This window comes from Octopus bimaculoides, chromosome 20 (assembly GCF_046866305.1).
Source record: "Octopus bimaculoides isolate indiv1 chromosome 20, ASM4686630v1, whole genome shotgun sequence".
NCBI classification, from domain to species: domain Eukaryota; kingdom Metazoa; phylum Mollusca; class Cephalopoda; order Octopoda; family Octopodidae; genus Octopus; species Octopus bimaculoides.
The window spans coordinates 11,188,015-11,209,951 of record NC_142947.1 but is presented as its reverse complement, the minus strand read 5'-3'; the positions used below and the strand labels follow the sequence as shown (position 1 = coordinate 11,209,951).

General features: G+C 38.5%; 1 protein-coding gene and 1 long non-coding RNA gene across 17 annotated transcripts in view; one reads left to right on the top strand and one right to left on the bottom strand.

The window, feature by feature from the left end:
- The window catches only part of LOC106869286 (uncharacterized), a 278,508-nt gene that overhangs the window by 35,885 nt on the left and 220,686 nt on the right, over positions 1-21,937 (bottom strand). For 2 of the 3 annotated variants that reach the window (XM_052974922.2, XM_052974923.2), the window contains one exon: positions 11,964-20,208. The exons of the other annotated variant lie outside the window; for it this stretch is intronic. In XM_052974922.2, coding sequence (XP_052830882.1) covers positions 13,879-19,638 — 5,760 coding nt within the window. In that variant the 5' untranslated portion in view covers positions 19,639-20,208 and the 3' untranslated portion in view covers positions 11,964-13,878. Of the gene's footprint in view, positions 1-11,963; positions 20,209-21,937 lie in introns of those variants that run through there. 3 annotated transcript variants of the gene reach the window in all.
- Positions 1-21,937, top strand: part of LOC128250221 (uncharacterized) — a 38,107-nt gene that overhangs the window by 5,229 nt on the left and 10,941 nt on the right. For 2 of the 14 annotated variants that reach the window (XR_016237492.1, XR_016237502.1), the window contains exon 1: positions 7,261-7,584. The exons of 10 other annotated variants lie outside the window; for them this stretch is intronic. This is a non-coding gene — a long non-coding RNA (uncharacterized LOC128250221). Of the gene's footprint in view, positions 1-7,260; positions 7,585-21,937 lie in introns of those variants that run through there. 2 more of the 14 variants (XR_016237501.1, XR_016237500.1) reach the window with 2 other exon arrangements.

Sequence of the window (21,937 nt, the reverse complement as noted above, 5' to 3'; positions counted from 1 at the left end):
CGTTTCAGCGATAAACATTCAGTGAAGCAAAATTTTACTTTCATTTCAATAAACACCATAATAGAAAAACATTCCTATATGAAATATAAAACAAAAGAGGAATGACTTTTATATAATTGGTAAATGTGTTACACGACTTTAACATTATATTAAATGATGTATATTGCATAAACATACATATATACATATATGTGAGTGTGTGTGCACATGTATATACGGCTGTGTGGTTAGGGTTAGGGTTTACGAACCACATGGTTCTGGGTTCAGTCCCACTGCGTGGCACCTTGGGCAAGTGTCTTCTACTATAGCCTCTGGCTGACCAAAGTGTCGTGAGTGGATTTGGTAGACGGAAACTGAAAGAAGCCCGTCGTATATATGTATATATATATATATGTATATATATATATGTATATATATATATGTATATATATATATGTATATATATATATGTATATATATATATATATGTATATATATATATATATATGTATGTATGTGTGTCTGTGTTTGTCCCCCCAGCACCGCTTGACAATCGATGCTAGTGTGTTTATGTCCCCGTAACTTAGTGGTTCAGCAAAAGAGATCGATAGAATAAGTACTAGGAAACAAGCTTAGCCACTGGATGGTCAATCACAGGGATGTGTTTGTGTTATTTCTTATCATAAAAATTTATTCAAACACAAATAAAATGTTCTTGCTGTTGTGTTGGTTATACAGAGTTATTTAATAGCGTTTGAACAGATACCAAATACACATTTCAACATCATTTTTGTCTCTTCTCCATTTCTGTGTCCACATTTTACTTAATTAATTAATTTTGCTATGGTTTGCAAATAACTATGGAGTTTGTTTCTAATTAATTTTGCTATGGTTTGTAAATAATTATGGAGTCTGTTTGTAATTTCATAAATATACCATCATTATTTTTAATTAAAATTTCACAACAGCGACTAAACTGTTCAGTGGACCAATTGAGAAAAAAAAAATGTAAGCAAAAGCAAAAGTTTATATGCTTATATACAATGGTGTGATATTACTTACAGCAGGCAGCATGTAGTATTACATTTACAAACTGTTGCCATCAGACTGAATTATAATATTTTAGTGTGGCGAGCTGACAGAATCGTTAGCACGCCGGGCGAAATGCTTAGCGGTATTTCGTCTGCTGTTACATTCTGAGTTCAAATTCCACCGAGGTCGACTTTGCCTTTCATCCTTTTGGGGTCAATTAAATAAGTACCAGTTACGCACTGGAGTTAATGTAATCGACTTAATCCCTTTGTCTGTCCTTGTTTGTCCCGCTCTTTGTTTAGCCCCCTGTGGGCAGTAAAGAAATATATAATATTTTAGTGTTAACCCTTTAGCAGTAGTCTATAAAATGTAGTGCTTAGTTATTCACATTCTTTTGAGTTGACCATGTATTGTCTTGTAGCTTCAAGATTGGGTAAAGGTGTAAAGACCAACTTTGGTCATGAATGCTGGTCCATTGCAAGTGAGCTGCTAGATGCAGGAGGAAAGAGTTAGAGAAAGTTGTGATGAAAGAGTCAGCAGAAGTTTGACATTAACTTCTACCAGAGTCAGCTTAGGTGTTTCGTTCATAAACACATACACATCACTCAATCTGAGATTTGAACCCACAATCCCTCGACTATGAGTTTGCTGATCTAACCACTAGGCCATGTGCCTCCACATATATGAATATATATATATATATAGATATATATATATATAGATATATATATATATATACAGATTACAGGAATAGGACATCAAAAACCAAGGCAGGAGAGTATCTCAAGTCATTTATAATAATTTAATTAGTGTAAGGTTAATTTGAATTCTTACAGCTGTTTCTGGGATATCTCAAGTAATAGGCTAGCATTTCTGTTTGTGCTATACCTAGCATGTACCCGCTAACATGGACGCCTAATATAGATCCCTAGCTCCAGTTTCAGCTGTGAACTAGGAACCTAATGGATGATAAATTATAGCACTTACTCAGTGTACCTATTCATTTAGATCACCAGAGTACTGAATCCCTCATATTCTATATACACACATATAGTGTGTGTGTATATATATATATATATATATATATATACATACATATATATATAAAATATATATAGTTTTAGGGAAAATAACCAATTTTCAAGAACTCATCGATGAAAATCCACTATCACATATAGAAAAATTAATAATTAAAAGCACAATCAATGAGTATAATATAAAGTAAAGTAAATATCATAAGATAAATATAATAAAAAGATTACAAGTGTTTCATAAAACTATATATTTTATATATACTTTATCTATAAGGCTCAATTTAATTTTAATTTTTATAAATTGATTTTAATTGAGTTTTTTTACCTGTAATTTTGGATTTTGTCCCTAATAATATTATTATACATATATATATATATATAAGTTCAAAAGAACAATAACAAAAAAACAACAAAGTGAAGACGTGATATGGATAGTATTATTGGACGCTCAGGAAAGGAAAGAGAGAGTGTATGACGTTTCGGGCGTAGCCCTTCGTCGGAAAGATGGAAAGTTCGGAGAATGGAAGAATGGAGAAAGAGGAAAATGGTACCGATGCCCACGAGGTTACATTGTGAAAAGACCGGAAGAGGAGGTGGTGGGGGAAAAGTTCTTTCTAAGACAGGAGAGTGAAAAAGGGAGATGAATATCTGTGCGTGTGCGTATATATATATATATATATATATATATATATATACACACACACATGCATATTATAGTGGAAAGCTTCTTTGTAAAGATTATTTTTTCCCAACATTATGAGTTGTAATGACAAATATATAAGAAGGAAAATGTAACAGAATATATATATATATATATATATATATATATATATATATATATATATATATATTATTTAGATAAATATTTAGATAGCCAACTGGATTCACTATTGCTAATCATGACTAAGGAATTGGAGAAAATATTTATAATTTCATGGAATCATAAGAAGTTCAGCCTTTCCTACATTTAAGATGTCTTATTCCCTATACCGTTTCTAATCTTATTTTAAGCATTCCGTTTCCCACTCCTTGATGAGTTGTGATCAGTGAAAACTCAAAGTTTATCTATCTTTAGTTTTTTGCTTGTTTTAGTCATTGGATTGCAGCCATACCAGGGCACTTCCTTGAAGAATTCCAATCGAATGAATCAACCCCCATTATGTTTTTTTTTTTTTTTAACCTAGTAGTTGTTCTAATGGTGTCTTTTGTGCGTATATGTGTATGTGTGTGCATATGCGTGTGTGTGTGTGCGCGCACGTGTATGCATGTGTGTGGTTTAGTGGTTAGGGCTATTCAGCTGATGATTGTAAGTTCATGAGTTCAATGCCCAGCAATGAGTTGTGTCCTTGAGCAAGATACTTTATTTCATGTTGCTTCAGTCCACTCAGCTGGCAAAAATGAGTTGTACCTGTAATTCAAAGGGTCAAACCATGTCACATTCGTAGTCATGCCGAATTGCCTTGAGAACTGTGTTAGGGGTATGCATGTCTGTGGTGTACTCAGCCACTTTCATATTTCATGAGCAGGTTGTTCCATTGATTGGATCATCTGGGGAAAGTGAGGAGGAGGAGAGAAAGAGGGGATGCAGAGAAGGGGAAAATTGGAGGAGGAGGAGGAAGGAAAGAAGAATGGAATTGAGAGGAGGAGAGTGGGAGGGGACGGGATGGGACGAGGGAAGAAGTGGAGTGGAGAAAAAAGAGGAGAGGATGGGAAATGGGATTGAGGAGAGGAGAAAGAGTGCAGGAGTGGGATGTGTGGGCAGAGGGGGACAAGGGGTGGATGGGGTAGTGGAGGAGAGTGAAGAGGAAGGGTAAGGGGTAGAAGAAGAAGAAGATTGATTGATCATCAGACTTTTTATTCTGAAAAATCCAGGGCTTTACCATGTTATTGAATCCTTCAAAGCAAATGTTTTATGTTTCGCACAAGTCACCTGTTGTCAGAAATAACAAAATATTGTTCTCTAGTGTTTTTAAATTTGTTCATTTGCAAGCTTGTTTCGGGTCCTGCTTATCAGAATCAGAATAATTAAAAAGATTAAAAAAAAAAAACAGAAAAAAAATGAAAATAATGAAAAACACAACCCCCCCCCCCCCCCCCCCGCCACCAATAACGTATAGGAATAAAGGCAGTCAAGAAGTTTGTTAAAGACATGAGGATGTATGTGTGAGGCGGCGGCAGAAAAAATGGTGTTTAACATTTTAATCCAACAGGATTAAGTATAAATGTGAATGAATAAAAAAAAAAAAGATAGAATTTTTTTTTCTTTTTATCAAACTACACAACACAATCAGTTTAATGACACCCTGAGAAAAACAAACTGTGAGATCTGGTAAAATGAATGTAAAGAGGGGGGGGGAAGAAAAAATGTTGCTTTTTGTTTTAGTGTTGTTGTTGTTGTTGTTGTCAGATGCTAGAGTCTGTGGGTCTGAATAAAGAGAATTGTGTGTGCTTGTGTGTGTGTGTGTGCATGTGCATATGTGTATATATATATATACCAATCACATGGCTCCGGGGTCAGTCCCACTGCGTGGCACCTTGGGCAAGTGTCTTCTACTATAGCCTTGGGCCGACCAAAGCCTTGTGAGTGGATTTGGTAGACGGAAACTGAAAGAAGCCTGTCGTGTGTGTGTGTGTGTGTGTGTGTGTGTGTGTGTGTGTCCAACATCGCTTGACAACCGATGCTGGTGTGTTAACGTCCCCGTAACTTAGCAGTTTGGCAAAAGAGACCGATAGAATAAGTACTAGGCTTCTAAAGAATAAGTCCTGGGGCCGATCTGCTCGACTAAAGGCGGTGCTCCAGCATGGCCACTGTCAAATGACTGAAACAAGTAAAAGAGTAGATATAGTTAGCAGTCAGATTGCTGCTAAAATAACTTTCCAATGCTTGAAACACTCTGTAGAAGTAGTTGATAGATTCTGTTACCTGGGTGACCTTATCAGCAGCAGAGGAAGGCGCTCAGAAAGTATGGCAGCTCTGATAAGGACAGGGGGGAAAATGTTCAGAGAGCTTATAATCTCTGTTGGTAACAACGGGGTTCTCCCTCCATGTGAGGTTATATTTTTGTTGCATGTGTATGAAGTGCAATGTTGCATGGTAGTGAGATGCAGGCACTGAATGCAAAGGATGTGCAAAGGTTAGAGAGAAATGAAGTCAGCATGCTTCACAGGACATGTAATATGTTAGCCTGCATGAACCATGTGGTACAGATGAGCTGGGAGATAGACTAGGTGTAAGAAGAATCATTTGCAGTGTGCAAGAATGAAGATTATGTTGGTGCAGACTTTTGGTGTATATGGAGGATAACAACAGATGGTTAAAGAAGAGCCAGGACTTTTGAGTGGAAGGAAACTGCTGAAGAGGAAGACCAAGGAATGTATGGGTAGTAGTGGCAAAAGCTGGTCTTAAAATATTGAAATTCATGCAAAAGATTGCAATAAATGGTGAAATGCTGTGTTGGAAACGAGCTGTCCAACCCATCCAAGCAATGACAAGTGGCCATAAAAATGATGATGATGATGATATATATGAGAATGCAGAAAAATATAGAAATCATCATCATCATCGTCGTTGCTGTCATTTCAATGTCCACTTGACCATGCTTTTGCATGGATCACAGAGAATTCATTGAGGCAGATTTTGTATGGCCAGGTACCCTTTCTATTGCTAACCCCCCCCTTTTTTTTTTAATAACGTAATATTTCCTCTTCGTCAGACATTTTCACTGAAGACTGGAAATGAATGATGTAGCTTGTACAACTGTGAAACTCACTTACAGCTATCATATAACAACAACAACGTTGTCATCAAGATGGTTGAGTCAGATCTTATTTGGAGCTGCCCTCACTTGTACACTATCTCATTTGTATGCTATATATATATATATATATATATATATATATACATATATATATATATATATGTGTGTGTGTGTATATATATATATATATATATATATATATATATATATAAAGCAGTTGTATACTGTCAACTCAATGTGACAGTCTCAATACGGGAATCATACCGCTGCTATTTAGCCCTAGGAAGCTGGACCGCTTCTTGTCGGCCTTGGCACATTTCCTGTGTCCTTCTATTTGCGAGGGGGAGACAAGCACCCCCACCCAGCTCAGTGTGCATTCAGGGACATGTTTCTGAGTCATTGCTCATCATCAGCCTGAAGTAGCAACACTAGCTAGTCGAAAATGCATGTCAAACCCTCACAAATACATATAAGACAACAGAAGCACCAGGATGGCTGGGAGAGAGGGGAATGAAAGAATGGTAGTTGAAGCAGAGTGAATTGGGATGGGTTGGGGTTAGGGTTAGTGGGAGTGAGAGAGTGATGGACAGAAATAAAGAGGTGGGTAATGGTAAGAGTAGATGATGGATGGTCATATTAAATAGACTAGAAGAGATGTAAGGGGATACCAAAAAAAAAAAAAAAAGGGGGCTCTTCCTGAGCCATAGGCTCATAATAAGGCCAGTTTCCTGGAAATCTGTGGCATATACAAGGATACAAGGTAGTATCAAAAAATTCCTGAACTAGTTTATTTAATAAAAAATAGCTTATTCACCAACGTTTTAACATCATCTCCTTCAAAATAGTCGAGTTGTGCAACAATACACCAGTCCCGGTGTTCCTGCCACTTTTGGAATCTGGCCTGGAAGTCGTTTTCCGTAAGTGGGTCAAGGACCTTCTGTGATTCACTCTGGATCTCAGCAATGGCGTTAAAGCAGCGACCTTTGAGCTGCATTTTCATCTCGGGGGGGGGGGGAAGAGATGGAGGTCTGCAGGTGTTAAATCTAGTGAATATGGTGGGTGAAGAAGTGATACCATGTTGTTTTTTTGGCAAGAAACTTATGAGCGAGGATAGCTTAGTAAAGAATCCACTTCGTCGCACTCTACAAATCCAGTCACTTTCGCTAAATGTCCACCCTCAAATGTTTCAAAATATCGCAGTAGAATTCATGATTAACAGTGTGGCCTTGGGGGACAAATTGACCCCGAAAGGATGAAAGGCAAGATTGATCTTGGCGGAATTTGCTTTCATGGTAAAATAATGTAGAGTCAGTTATATGTATGTATTTAATTATGTGATAAAACCCATTCCATGATTTCATGTATGTATCAGTGTTGATACTAGGAAATGTTAATGAATGTGAAACACCATTCGATACAGGAATGATGAAATAAATCACTAGTCATGTGATGTGTGATGTCACAAGAATGCTTGTTATCTGTCAAGTGACTTTACAAGATTTGGTGATGGTAGTGGTGATTTTATCAATAATGATTTCTGCTTATCATGGCAGATAGACATTAGCTCTGATCTGATGTGTTTGGAAAGAGGTAACACATATTGAACAAGGGAACAAGAATAAAGAAAAGGCACTACAGTTAACACTGGATGTAGGAATGGTACAAAGAAATACAACCTCTATTTAAAGAAAAAATCCCACAAAAACATACCATCCAACACTGGCCTTAAGATAAAGGAGCTAATATCTGCTATTTCTGCTAATGTACTGCATTTTTGGTATGTGAGTTGAATTTTTCAGATAATATTTACAGCCAAAAATGGTGGGTCAATTTTGGAGGACCTAGAATTTCATGTAAAAATGCAGCAGGATTTTGTAAAGATAGTGATGATGTTTGAATATTTACACTACATCATCATCATCAAACGCTTGTTTTCCATGTTGCCATGGGTTAGACGGTTTGACTGAAACTGGTAATCTGGAGGGCTCCAGTCTGAGTTGGCATGGTTTCTATGGCTGGATGCCCTTCCTAATGCCAAAAACTCCAACAGTGTAACAGGTGCTTTTATGTATCACTAGCATGGGTCCCATTTACATAGCACTGGCAATGACCACAACTATGATTCACGGGTACCATTTACATGGTAACAGCAATGACCATGACAACGATTCGTGGGTGTCATAAACATGGTCCTGGCAATGACCAGGAGTCTGATTCACAGGGCCTGAAATTTTGGGGGAAGGAGCCAGTCGATTATGCAACTGGTATTTAATTTATCGACCCCAAAAGGATGAAAGGCAAAGTTGACCTCAGTGGAATTTGAACTCAGAACATAAAGACAGATGTAATACTGCTAACATTTCTTATTTCTTTATTGCCCACAAGGGGCTAAACATAGAGGGGACAAACAAGGACAGACAAAGGAATTAAGTCAATTACATCGACCCCTGTGCATAACTGGTATTTAATTTATCGACCCCAAAAGGATGAAAGGCAAAGTCGACCTCGGCGGAACTTGAACTCAGAACGTAACGGCAGACGAAATACCGCTAAGCGTTTCACCCAGCATGCTAACGTTTCTGCCAGCTCACCGCCTTTGAGCATGGTATATTGCCAAAAATCTCAGTCACCTGTCACTGCCTCCGTGAGGCCCGGAGTTCAAAGGGTGCTTATTACGTGCCATTAATATAGGTGCCAGTACATGACACTGGCATCGGCCATGGCTACGATATCACTCGGCTGAAAATCACAGTCATGGCCCTAATTACTCAATTACTTTTTCATGCACATACATGTATATGAAAAAATACAAATGTTATCAGTTGTATTTTTTTTTTTTATCAATACAGATGCATCTAAGGCACTTGGTGCATGTCGATTTATACAAATACTATCACAGCCAATAATTTTTGTCTACGCTGCATAAACACAGAATAATATCTACTTAGACATTATTTCAAATCTGTATTTTTTTTCTTATTTTTATTCTTTTACTTGTTTTATTCATTGTACTTATTTTTAAGTCAGGTCCTTGTTATGTCAATCACCTTTTGCTGAACTGCTAGGTGATGGGTGCGTTTATAAATCGACACCAGTTGTCAAGTAGCGACACAAGCACAAAAGTGCATGCACTCACTCTCCCCCCCTCTCTCTCACACACACTAACACAGAATGGCTGTGTGGTTAAGAAGCTTGCTTCCCAACCATGTGCACCTGGGGCCAAACCTGCTGCATGGCACTCAAAGAAGAACCAATAATTCTAACAGCCACCACCACCACCACACTCACCTGTACTAATTAAAGGTTAATTCTAGAAAACATTATGTGCAGTGTGTGGACTATTAAATTTATCCATGTAAACACATCTATATTCTGGATTTTAGTTAATAAAACTGATATACATTTTGTGCGATGCTTTTGTGAATTACTCTTGAAGTCTTTTATAGAACCTAGGCAACATCTGCAATGATACAAAATAATGCCGATATGTTCACCATCTAATGTTGGGAGTTCATAGGCGTAGCATATTACAGCTGACGAGATGAGAAATATAAGGTTGGGGGTGGCAGCGAATAGCTATTGTTTGTGTAACTGCTGGACTCCCATCCCATTCTATTATTATTATTATTACTATTGATATCTGGCACATTACAAGTATTGATTCAGAAGGTTTCCACATGTTTTATAGATATCTACATTTCATTTTATCAGGTCGGTAAAACAGATGGACGTATTCTATGTAGCTACTATAAGCTTTAAATGATGTTTGAATATCATCCTGTAGAATAAATGGAAAACCAGTAGAGGCTTCCTTTTTCATTAATCCTTTTTATTTTTTTGCCATAACTGCTATGTCTTTATTATGTATTTTGAAGCTGTGTCTTAACATTTATATGGATTAAAAGCATGGAATCACTGCCTTGTTTTGACAGTAGAATAAACACAGTTGAGGTTCCTTGTTCCTTATTATTCGTTTTAGCACACTGGGCGAAATGCTAAGCGGTATTTCATCTACCGTTATGTTCTGAGTTCAAATTCCACTGAGGTCAACTTTGCCTTTCATCCTTTCGGGGTTGATTAAATAAGTACCAGTTAATCACTGGGGTCGATGTAATCGACTTAATCCCCTTGTCTGTCCACTCTATATTTAGCCCCCCCCCCCCGCTGTGGGCAATAAAGAAATATATACATATATATATATATATACACACACACACACATACATATATTATATATATATATATATATAAAAATACATACATACATACATATATATATATGTATACTAGCAGCTAAGCCCGGTTTCACCCGGTTGGTTTGGATGATGTGGCTGTAAAACCTGCTCTGCGTTAGAGAAACTGGAAAATAATCTCAAAGCCATTTGCTATAAAAATTATTTCAATGACACCATTCTGTTGTCAGACTTGAACCTTGGTGTTGAAATCAAACAAGTTTATAAACCATTGCTTAATAGAAAAGTAATGAGACGAAGTTTCCTCATAACTGTTTCAGCTCAGATGTTGCTCTTATGCAAAAGCATAACTGTCACATAAATTGCCTTTTATTTTTGTCTTCTTTCACATCAACGTATGGCCTCGTGTCAATATTTAATATCTATTTTACTAGTGTACTTATATCATCGAAAAATTATGACAATATTATTAGCTACAGAGAATAGCACATCTGTTCAAATAAAATGTCTTTCTTTCTTTTATATATATATATATGTAGGTGCAGGTGTGGTAAGAAGTCTGCTTCCCAACCACATGGTACCTTGGGGAAGTGTCTTCTATTATAGCCTTGGGCCAACCAAAGCCTTGTGAGTGGATTTGGTAAATGGAAACTGAAATAAGCTTGTCATGTATACATACACACACCTCTATAATAATAAATGCCAAAGTGAATTTCTGTGTCAGCATGCCACATTTTGACCCTCTCTCACTATTCAATGACACTTCCACTATTCCTCATGATGGGGTGAGAGTAATAGTAAGCATATAGATGGTAAGGGTGGTAGTAGATTGACGGTTGTGATAGTAATCGAGGTGGAGTTGACAGTGATGATGGTGGTAGCTGAGGCAGTCAGGGATGACAGCGATGTGAAAGACAATGGTGATGGAGGGGAAGGCAGCAAACTCAAAAGTATTGATGGTGGTGGCGTCAGAGGTCTGAATGGTGTATGTATGGCAGTTGTGGTGGTGGTACTGGGGATAGTGATGGTTGAAAACAATCAACAGAAAGAGATTAGACAGCAAAAAAAACAAATTATACTGACCCCTGAATGGGATGACAAAAAAAATGTTGTTTATCATGCAGCTATTGGTTCTTTAGATCTTGCTAATGTACGACCACACAGAGATAGGTATGGCGCATGGAGTTAGAATGAATGACAGGGAAATTTCTTTAGCTGGGCATGTTCTGATTGTGCTTTTTGATTGAAATGGCAGGACTTGATACGGTTCCCGTTACAAAATGCAAAAACATACATATGGGTGCTGGTGTAGCTGAGTGGTTAAAAGTTTGCTTCCCAACCACATGGTTCCAGGTTCAGTCCCAGTGTGGCACCCTAGGTAAGTGTCTTCTATTATAGCCTTGGGCTGACCAAACCTTGTGAGTGGATATGGTAGATGCAAACTGAAGCAAGCTCATTGTGTGTGTATGTATATATGTGTGTGTCTTTGTCCTGCAACACTGCTTGGCAACCGATATTGGTATGTTGATATCTCTGTAACTTAGTGGTTCAACAAAAAAGACCAATAGAATAAGTATCAGGCTGAAAAAAAAAAATGTTCTGAGGTCAATTCATTCATCTAAATTTTCTTCAAGGCAGTGCCCCAGCATGGCCGCAGTCTGACTGACACAAGAAAAAAATACATACATATACAAATAAAAACAACAACAGTAGTTTTTTTAAAATTTCTTTGTCTTTATATTTTCAAGAATAAAATTCTTGTCATATTTCTTGATTTCATTATAATTAATATTTTTATTATTTTTTTCTTAAAATCATTTTGGTTTGGTTTCTTCAGACAAGAGATTCTTAAAAGACAAAAGTAAATAGTATCTGTCTATATTCTTTACACAAATAGTCATTTTTGTTTTTTGTTTGTTTGTATTTTTTAAAACTTTACAGCTTTTTTTCCCCCCCTTCATCTTCCTCTTTCTCATCATCCACCTCCCTAACCCCTCCCCCCATACTCACAAAAATAAAATAAACACCTTTTACAGAAATGTACAAACACATACGTGTGCACACATTTACTATGTTATATTGTTTATGCATAGCCATAATTCCTTCCCAAAATACGAAGATGACAAACAGGCTCTTTATATAGATATATATACATATATATATATATATATACACACACACACACACATATATATATATATAGCTACAAGTTATAAATATGTGATTTAATGTAGCAATTAAAAATTGTCTTTTGTTTTGTAAGAATATAATCCGAATAAAAGAAGCAAATGTGATTGTTTTTTTGCTTCTGTCTGTCTATCTCTACTAGACCCAGCCATCCATCTCACAGTCATTAAAAGTAACGGTACATCACACCTAGTTTATATATTGCCTTCTCTCCCTTTGCTCTTTCGATCTCTTCTCCAGTAAAAGAACTTAGGCTATCAAATGCTGTCCCTTGGGTGTTTAGGAAAAAAAAAAAAAAGAACCAAAAGAATCAATCAGTCCTGATTTCAAACAAGGAAGTCTTCACAACCTAAAACAGCGACAGACACAAGACACAATGATGGAACCAGGCCTCAGGTTGGTTTCGCTCTGCAAGTCTCACCTACAGTACAAAACTGGAGGGAGGAGAAAGCAGTGTATGTGTGTGTGTGTGTGTGTTGACAGAACTGGAAAGGTGATAATGGTAGGAACAATGTATTGGCTCACATTACAAAGCTTAATACGATTGATTTTCACAAATATGTTCTTCCACACACGAAATTTAGCTAGACTTGTGTATTTATTTATGTGTGCATGTACAAAATCACAGACATACAGAAACGACATCTTGTCTTCACACATATGTAAAGTACAAGTAAATATTTCAAAACTCATTGGGTCACCACTTGAAAAACCTCATGTGGCGAATCAAGAGAGGAAACACTGTAGTTGCTTTTCTGTTGCCTTCTGTGGGGCCCCAAGGGAGGATTTGAGCTCAGTATTGCATGAATGAAACCCTCATTCTTTATATAGAGTGCTCGTGCTGCATAGAGCAGTGAACTGCAACTCCCGATGGTACTTTGGATACAGCTAGACAGACTGAGCCATAAAGGGATTCAGTGCTTTTATAAGGGACTCAGTGTACCGCCACTGATGATTTACCTGTCGACCTTATTGCACTCAAATGAACTCGGCTAGCTGTGTGTACAAAACCACGTGTAAAATTCATGGAAAAATTAAACTATGTTTAATAAAGTTTTCAAAGCACTTTTTATATTCAAAAATTATTTGAATTAAAAACTTATAACAAGAATGTGTGTGCACGTGAGAGCATGTATGTGTTTGTGTAAGTGTGAGCGTGTGTGCAGGCATATTTGGGTAGAATGGGGAGGGAAGATCAAAAGACAAACACAATTTTATGTTTTGACTTTATTTTTTTTTTTTTTAATGCCATCACTTCATCTTCATTATCTTACAAAGGACTGACTTTAAGTATATACTTTCTGCACAAACCATCTCTTTCACACACACACACACACACAGTGTTTCTCTCTCATTCTTGCACATATAAAGTCTTTCTCGCTCTTCTTCTCACCTTCCATCCCTCTCTTTTCTTCTCGTCGTCTTTTCATCAATACTTATAGACAGGTTGGCTCTTGAGGGAGCTACCTGGATCTCAGACACTTTCTATTTTGGCAAATGGCTTCCTTTGAAGATCAAGCATCAAGGAGGAGGAGGAAAAAAAAAAATCAAAAAAAAAAATCCAAATGGGGGAAGGGAAGGAAAAGTAAACATTATTTTTTTTCCTTTATTATAAATAGCAATAGTTTTGTTTCTTTGTTTATTTTTTTTTTCTTTTATTTTAAATTTTCTCTTTGTAATTGTTCAGAAGGTCAGGTCATGATTCTCGGAGAATTTGGAGACCAACTCTTACGTATTCCACATATTGAAAAATACTGCTTTGCAATGAGATGTAATTACATCTAGTGTGCAGGAGATCAATAAAGTCTTTGCAACTTTCTTTCTGATTTTCAGCCTGTTCCCAGTAATTGTGAGTCTTCACAATATAATCTAATATTTCTATGTAGTTCTGTGTGATGGAATGAATTCTTTTAGGAATAGTAACAGTCTGTGACGAGGAGGGCAAAGACGAACCCGTAAGGCTCGAAGAGTTTGGGTTGGAGGAAGAAGAGGATGAAGTAGAGTTGTTAGAGATATGGGAGGAGGAGTGTGATGTTGCTGAAACAGCATTTGACGATGAAGCTGAAGGCGTTAGTCTTGCATCTGAAGCATTACTTCCTTGTGAACGTATTGAGTCAATGCTGCCTGATGGTGAAGGGGTTGATCGTGATGAAGGCGTGGAAGTGTTCCAGTTAGGCCGATGCGGGGATGGGGTGTGAGATGGCAAGGAAGTGCTACTAGACTGCTTGTTGTATTCATCAATGGCCAGCTTGAGGTTGTCGGCAACCTTTTTCTTCATGTCGTAGAGCTTTTTGCAAACACGAGACATCAACAGCAAACGCAACAGTGAGATTTGCGGTTCGTGAGGGTACTGGTGGTAGTGTCCGATTTGATTGAGAAAGTCAAAAATCTCACCAAACATGCGAAAACATCGCTGTTCCTGATCTTTTTCTAATGCTATACCGCACTGTACATAGGACACCACAGCATTCATATACAAGAAAGATTTCTCAAAGATGTCGGTTAATTTGTTTCCTTCGTGTTTCATACGTTTGGCTTCTTGGAAAAAGTGGTCAGCAGCCTTTTCTTTACCCTTATGGCTGCAGCCACCATCACTGCTGCTGTGGTGGTTAGAACTACTACTCTTGTATAATGGCCTGTTACGTAGGCTATTTGAACTGTTGCTGTAGCTGGGGGTGACTGGGATCATACTAATAGCAGACGTCGAGGGCTGCTGCTGATGGTGGTGGTGGTGGTCAGCTGCATTGCTTGACGTCGACCCCTTCGGTGACAACAAGGCAGAAGAAGAGTTAGACTGCCTTGATGGAGACGGTGTTGCAACCGGTTTCCCGGTGTCTTTGGAATTATCCGATGAGCTTTTTGATGTCAAGTTTGCCTGGGTTGCTGTTTTAAGCTTTTTATTGCTGGACGAGTTAGTTAAAGCATTGACACTTTGATTATTACCATTGCTGTTGTTATGCTTCTTAACATTTTCATTATCAACATGGTCATTGTGATCACTGTCATCATGCTCACTATCACTGTTGCTGTCATCACCATCGTCGTCGATGTCATCATCACCATTGTTGTTGTTGTTGTTATTGCTATTACTACTGCTACTACTTGTACTACAACCACTGCTATTACATTCAGATGGAGATGCAGGTAGCACAGCATTGTCCTTCTCTTTGTCATGGCATGGTTGTTTGGTATCATCTATGGAAGAAATCTGTTTATCTTTATCAGAAATTCTGGTTTTGCTGGTAGCAGTTGAAGACTCAGTTGAAGGAGAACTGTGGTTATTGTCACTGTTGACCAAAGACAAACTTTTCACAGATTCACTCTTGGAAATATTTGGCAACTGGTTATCTTCATTCTTTGAAATTTGTCCCTCGGTTTTGATCATTTTTGGACTGGGTCGACTGATGTCATAGCTCTCAGAGTCGAGGTTTCTCTTTGGGATCCGGAATTTAAAATCAGATTTTTCTACTTTGCAAGGTGTACTCTCCGTCAGCACAGGTGTCGTTGTAGTCTGTGTCATGACAAAACTTTCGGTGTTTGCATTGGGTTCACTTACTTTAACCGAAGGAGAAATATTACCATTCTGCATTTCAGGCTTGACCACAGCTTCCTCGATACAGTTTTCTGTTTTAACATCTTGTAATAATGGCATGTCTTTTAAGCATTTTGCAGGGATGAAATGCAGAAGATCTGTATTGATTTTGATGGTCAAAGAGCGTTTTTGGCAACAATTAGATTCAGTATTATTTGGTGTTCGTCTTGGACTTTTGTCTCGCTTTATCCAGGGTTGCTTGTTTTCAGACTGTTTCTCAACAGACTCTTGGGATTGCATTTGATTTGACCAAGTGTTCAGGACTGTTTCAGATTTGATGGTATCCAGGTGCTCGGCGGGCTGGGACGGTTCATTTGAGAGTTTGCGGCGTTTAACATTTGGAATGGAGGACAGCAAATTGGTATTAATACAAATGGGAAGTGAAATTTTACGTTTCAGTTTTCTATGAACTAATGTAGGTGATGCAGACATCGGGGAAGATACAGGAGATGGAAACTCTTGGATGTCTTTGCCAGGTGGCCACGTCAAGAGATTTGTCACAGATTTAGTATTGGCCAGCAAACTGTTTTCCTTTGATGAGATGTCCTCAGTAAATGGTGGGGCACTGGTAACATCTTGTTTATGGCAGCTGCTAGCTGGGTCTTCATTATCACTTGGTATTATTGAGATTTTCTCCTCTGCAGATGACTTTTCACTGTTGCTGTCATCATCAGATTCGCAATGACTGTTCGCTTCAGTGATTGGACTGCTGTTCTCATTGCAGCTGCTGCTACCGCTACTGCTACTACTACTACTACCACTATTACTACTACTGCTGCTGCTGCTGTTGTTTCTGCTTCTTTGGCTTGCACTGACGTTGCTTCCAGTATGGCTAGAGACGGATACAATTTCCTCGGCTTCTTTGGGGACCTGATTTGCTTTGTTGCCACTGTTTGGCAAAGAAAAGAATGCTCGCAGACACCAGCGTGGTGTCTTTTGAACACTTGCAGAATCGCACTGTTCCGCATCATTGACCCCGTCCACTGAGTTGAGCTGCTTTGAATGATCGTCTTTATCTTCGTCTTCTTCCTCTTCGTCGTTATCATCGTCGTCATCTGATGCACTAGATGCTTTTTCTGAGACGTTCGACTCATCATCATCAGTTTCTGAGTCGCTAGTTGAACTTGAAGAGACCACATCTGGTTTCTGATGCTTGACCGCTGGGCCTATTCTATCCAGCTCATTGCTTTCTTCGACATCACTTTGATCATCATCTTCATCGTCATCTCCATCCTCCTCCTCTTCATCATCAGCATCATTATCATTTTTCTTAGCAAACTGGCCCGATCCTTTCCTAGCTGGTGTTGAGTAAACTAATGGCGTATTATTACAGACAGTATTAGATTCTGCAACAGCTGAGTTGTTGACAGTCAACGTACTGGACTTTGTTTTACCTACAACATCATCACTCTCAGAATCACTTTCACTTGTTGGATGTTCACTGAAAATATCAAAGCCTACTGACTCCTTTCTGGTTTCCACTGCACCGATATCCATGGAATGATGTAGGCGTGAGATAGGACTGGACGGTGATGACTTTGAGAGAGTAAACACGGGGGGGAATTCTTTGGTAGACTCGAGTGCTTCGCTGTCTGAATCACTCATCTGAAGGTCTTGGGAAAGATCTTCTTGACTCTGTAAGGAACGTTTCACAGCATTTAAGGGGAAGACAGGCATAGCTGTTGGAGAAGTTGATTCAAGTGGACTTGTCTTTAATGGTTGGTTCTCGCCTACAGAATCTGTGTTTTGATGGTTCTTAATTTCTGCAGCAGCCAGGGTCATGTTTTTAGATTCTTTGAGGATGCTGGCATCTGCTTGGTTATTGGTGTTCTCATCAGATGAACAACTGTGGACTGGTTTATCATTAGGGGGTTGTGTTGCATCCTCTTCATTATCAAAGGAATCACTGTCACTGTCAGAGAGTCCAAAAGTCTTTTGGGAAGGTGAATGGGAATTCTTGAAAGACCGAGCAAATGGATTTTCTGACATTTTCTCCGGTGTAGAAATGGCTGTAACTGGAGACTCGGGACAGGTCATCTCGGCTAAAATTTTATCCAGGTCATTTTTCTCTTCTTTGAGATCAGACAGCACTGGTGATGTGTTTAAATTCTGCTTTTGGTAACGGTGGAGAGTTAAAGATGGTGAAATAGCTTTTAACTTTGTTTGATGTACAGGTGTTAAAGGTTTCTGATGTTTTAATTCGGACAGCAGGTGTTTATGGCTTTGCCCCAACGGTGAAAGGAAGCTGTTCTCTTCATCCAGGTTCTCTTTCACGCTCGGTGTTTTTATACCCGTTATTTTCTCTGGCTGACACATTTCTTTCATAATTTTCTCAATCTGTGTGTGCTGGTTATTTGATTCGCTGTCATCAAGATCACTGGAGAGCTTTGCCGGATTTGAGCCAATAATTTTGACTTTTAGAGAGTTTGATAAGCCTTTGTTCAGATGTGTCGGCATGGATGGCTTGCTTGAAACGGTATTCGTTGCAATGTATGCAGGTGACAATGATGAGGGCAACGAGGTGTGATGATTCTCTCGAGAACCATCCATATTGAGAGAAGGAGGGGGAGGTGTGGAAGCAATAGCAGAAGGTGGTGCTGCTGGTCCCTTTGATGGCTGTTGTAGTTGAAGGTGAGGCTGTTGTTGTTGAGACTGTAATAATGGGGGACCCTGTTGTTGAGACTGTACACTGGGTGTTAGAGAGGGCATTGGGGATCTTGACTTGGTTTTGGTCAAATGATGTGAAATTCCTTTCTCAGCAGAATATGACTTCTCCCTACCACTGTTATTGGAGAGGCTTTTCTCACTGGTATCAACATTACTAGAAAGTTCTTTGCTTTCATTGTGTGTCTTATCACTATACTGTTTATGGTCAGCATGGGTCTTGTCAGCACTACTATGAAACTTGTCCACTTGCAAAGATTTCTCACCCCCAGAATGGTACTTGTCACGATAATATTTCTCACTATTACTGCCATGTGATGAGCTTTTGTCACTTAAAGAAGATAGGGGCCGATTGGGTTTCACGTGTGCATTGCCAGAGTTGGTAGTTGGATAAGGGGGGTGCTTACTGAGTTGTGTGGATGATGAGGAGGAGGAGGACGAAGTGTATAGTTTGTTATTGGGGTTGATGAAAGAATTTTGTGAAGAATATGAGTGTTTTTTAGGATGGAAGTCCTTGTCAGGTCCATGCTTCTCGGACAACATTCTTGATGAAGTAGACAATCGAGAATTTTGAGAAGTCCGGCTTCGATAGTTATTGTCTATCGAGTTTTGTCCGTGACCACTGTCTTTCGACATTGAATGAGAGTTCTGAGAATTACGACTATAAGCACCATCTGGAGGTGTTTCAAGGAGTCCTTGTCTAGAACCATCTTGGTGCCCATGGCCATGACCAAGGTAGGAAGCAGAACTATTACCACTGCAGCCACCGCTGCCACTATTGCTTCCGCTGCAACGCCCATGACTAGATGCATCTTGACTCCGAGGAGTATCATCTTTCCCTATCATCCCCTTGGAACTAGCCTGCGGACGCATTTTGTAGCCATTACATCGCAATTTCGAAGTTTTGGCTTGGTGGTTGGTTTCTCTTGTCGAGCGGGTCTGCTTGTCAATGCCGATCATGTGACCTGGTTGCTTGGACATTTCTTCGACGACCTCGTCGTAGTTTCCAAGGACTTTGTTGATAGTCTGGTGCATGACAGAATGGTTTTTAGGGTTGGAAGAAACACGTACAGGCTCGCTGAACAGCATTGAGTTGGATTTAGGAGTCGATGTGGTTCGTGACTGGATCGCCTGCATAACTTGGGCCTGCCTGGCTTTCTTAGCTTCTTCTTTCAATATTTCTTTGTTATAACTGATCATGGTTCAGCTGATGGTGATAACTACGGCGTACCAATATTACGGTAGTTTCCAGAATGAACAAAACAATTCTGTGACTGATGTGTATGGATTTTGCTTGTGTTATTCTTTTCTGTTTTCAAGAGTGTGCATAGATACAAACAACAATTTATATGTGTAGTTATAGGATTGTAAACTCGATCTGAGAATAGGTCAGTGTATTGTGAACATGTGTGTGCATGCATGCATGTATGTATGTGTGTGTGGGGGGGGGGAGGGGAATGTTCGTTAAACAATGGAAAATAATCAGATAAAAAAACTTGGTGACTGGTCGTGTGTTCCACAAAACATTGTGAAAGGACCCAGAATCCGGCACTGGTGATGCTACTATCACCTAAATGACTTACATGGTGAAAGGCTTTTTTTTTTTTCAGATTACAGCTCAGAGAAGTCCATAAACATTTGTAAAATTCCAGATTCCATTGAATGGGAAAAGGAGCTTCTTGAAGGAAACATAATCCAGAATATGGTGACAGAAGCAATTGCAGATGTTTCACTGATATCCAACATCAGCAGATCTTTTCTATTTGAAATCTGCAAAAGAAGAAAAAAAAAAAAAAAAAAAAAAAAAAAAGATGTAGGGGAAGCAAATTAAGGATCAAATAAAATATTTCGAAGAATATCAACAAAGAAATTGTTTAAAGAAAACATCAATAGTATTTGTTAAAAGAGAATTAGTTATAATGTATGAAAGTAATTGCTTATTTCAAGCTCTTTTCTAAAAGGATTTTCTGCTCTGTATAAAAGGTTGTTTGTGTGATTATCTTTCATCTAGGCTGCAGGCATGCTGGGGTATCACCTTAAATTTTTAGGCGAATAAATCGACCCCAGTATACTCTTACTCTTTTACTTGTTTCAGTCATTTGACTGTGGCCATGCTGGAGCACCGCCTTTAGTCGAGCAAATCGACCCCAGGACTTATTCTATCGGTCTCTTTTGCCGATCCACTAACTTACAGGGACACCAGCATCAGTTGTTAAGCGATTGTGGGGGAACAAACATACACATATATATACGACGGGCTTCTTTCAGTTTCCATCTACCAAATCCACTCACAAGGCTCTCCCTATTGAAATTGATGTATGAGTGGTCAGGTTTTGCTCAACAACTTGCACAAATGATTTGTTTATAGTAATCAAATGTATGGACTGTTCATTAACTCCCTCCCTCCATCAAATCAACATTACCTGAACAGGTGCACAAGTGTGCTGCTACATGTCAGATGTTGAAGTGATTTGCTCAAGAACACAACACAACGGTTCACTTGGTGCAGGAATTGAACGCAAGATCTAGTGATTGTGAGCACAACACCGTAACAACTAGGCCACGCACTTCCACACACACATTTATCAATCACAAAGGGATTTAAAGATGGATTTTAGAAGCACAATGAAATTAAACATTGTCAAATAGTTAGTCGAGTGCTTTACCGTTACTGCCAACTAACCATCCATCACTTGTGTAAAGTGTTAATTGTAAAAGAAGGAAATTACCCTAAAATATAGTCTTGTTGGTGAAAAAAAGGAAACAAAGTCCCGTATATCTGTTAAAGATGGTTGGAAGAAAGAAGTGGTGGGGGGGGGGGTACCTATAAAAGGTTTGTTAAATGAATGTTATTGAATAGAGTGAGAGCAATTGTGTTGAAGGGAAGAAAATCAATGAAATCTTCAATGCACATATAATGGTTAACCAAACGGAAGGGCCTTATTTATTTTTTTTATGCCATCCTGTTCCCTTCCATTCACTTCCCATTTTCTATGATTGTTACTACTTTTCTTTTGTCTTCTTCTTCTTCTTCCCCCACCCTTCAATTACCGATAAGTAAAAGCAAACACAAAATACAAATGCTCTGTACACATTTTCTATCTTACACATGTGTACATTTACACGATAAAGCATACATACACAAAAAAGACATTCACACATTTGTAAACGGCAGGCTACACACTTACACACAACAGCCAATACATGTCCATATATACAAGGGATCAGATATTCACACTAGCAAGTCGGTAGCTAAATCTCACCAACCATATATTTTTTTTTTCTTTTCTATCCAGTCATTTGCAGAATCTATCTCTTCCCATTACCGTAGACTTTTACTAAGTGCTCATCTTTTAAACAAGGAATCCCTGAACAGACTTCTCCTTTGGCAAAACTTGCACAATGCAAATATCCCATTCTAACTCAAACAACACGAAGATGAGACTTTCCAAAGAATAGTATATACCATTTTGTCATTCCACCTGAGCTCCACATTCCT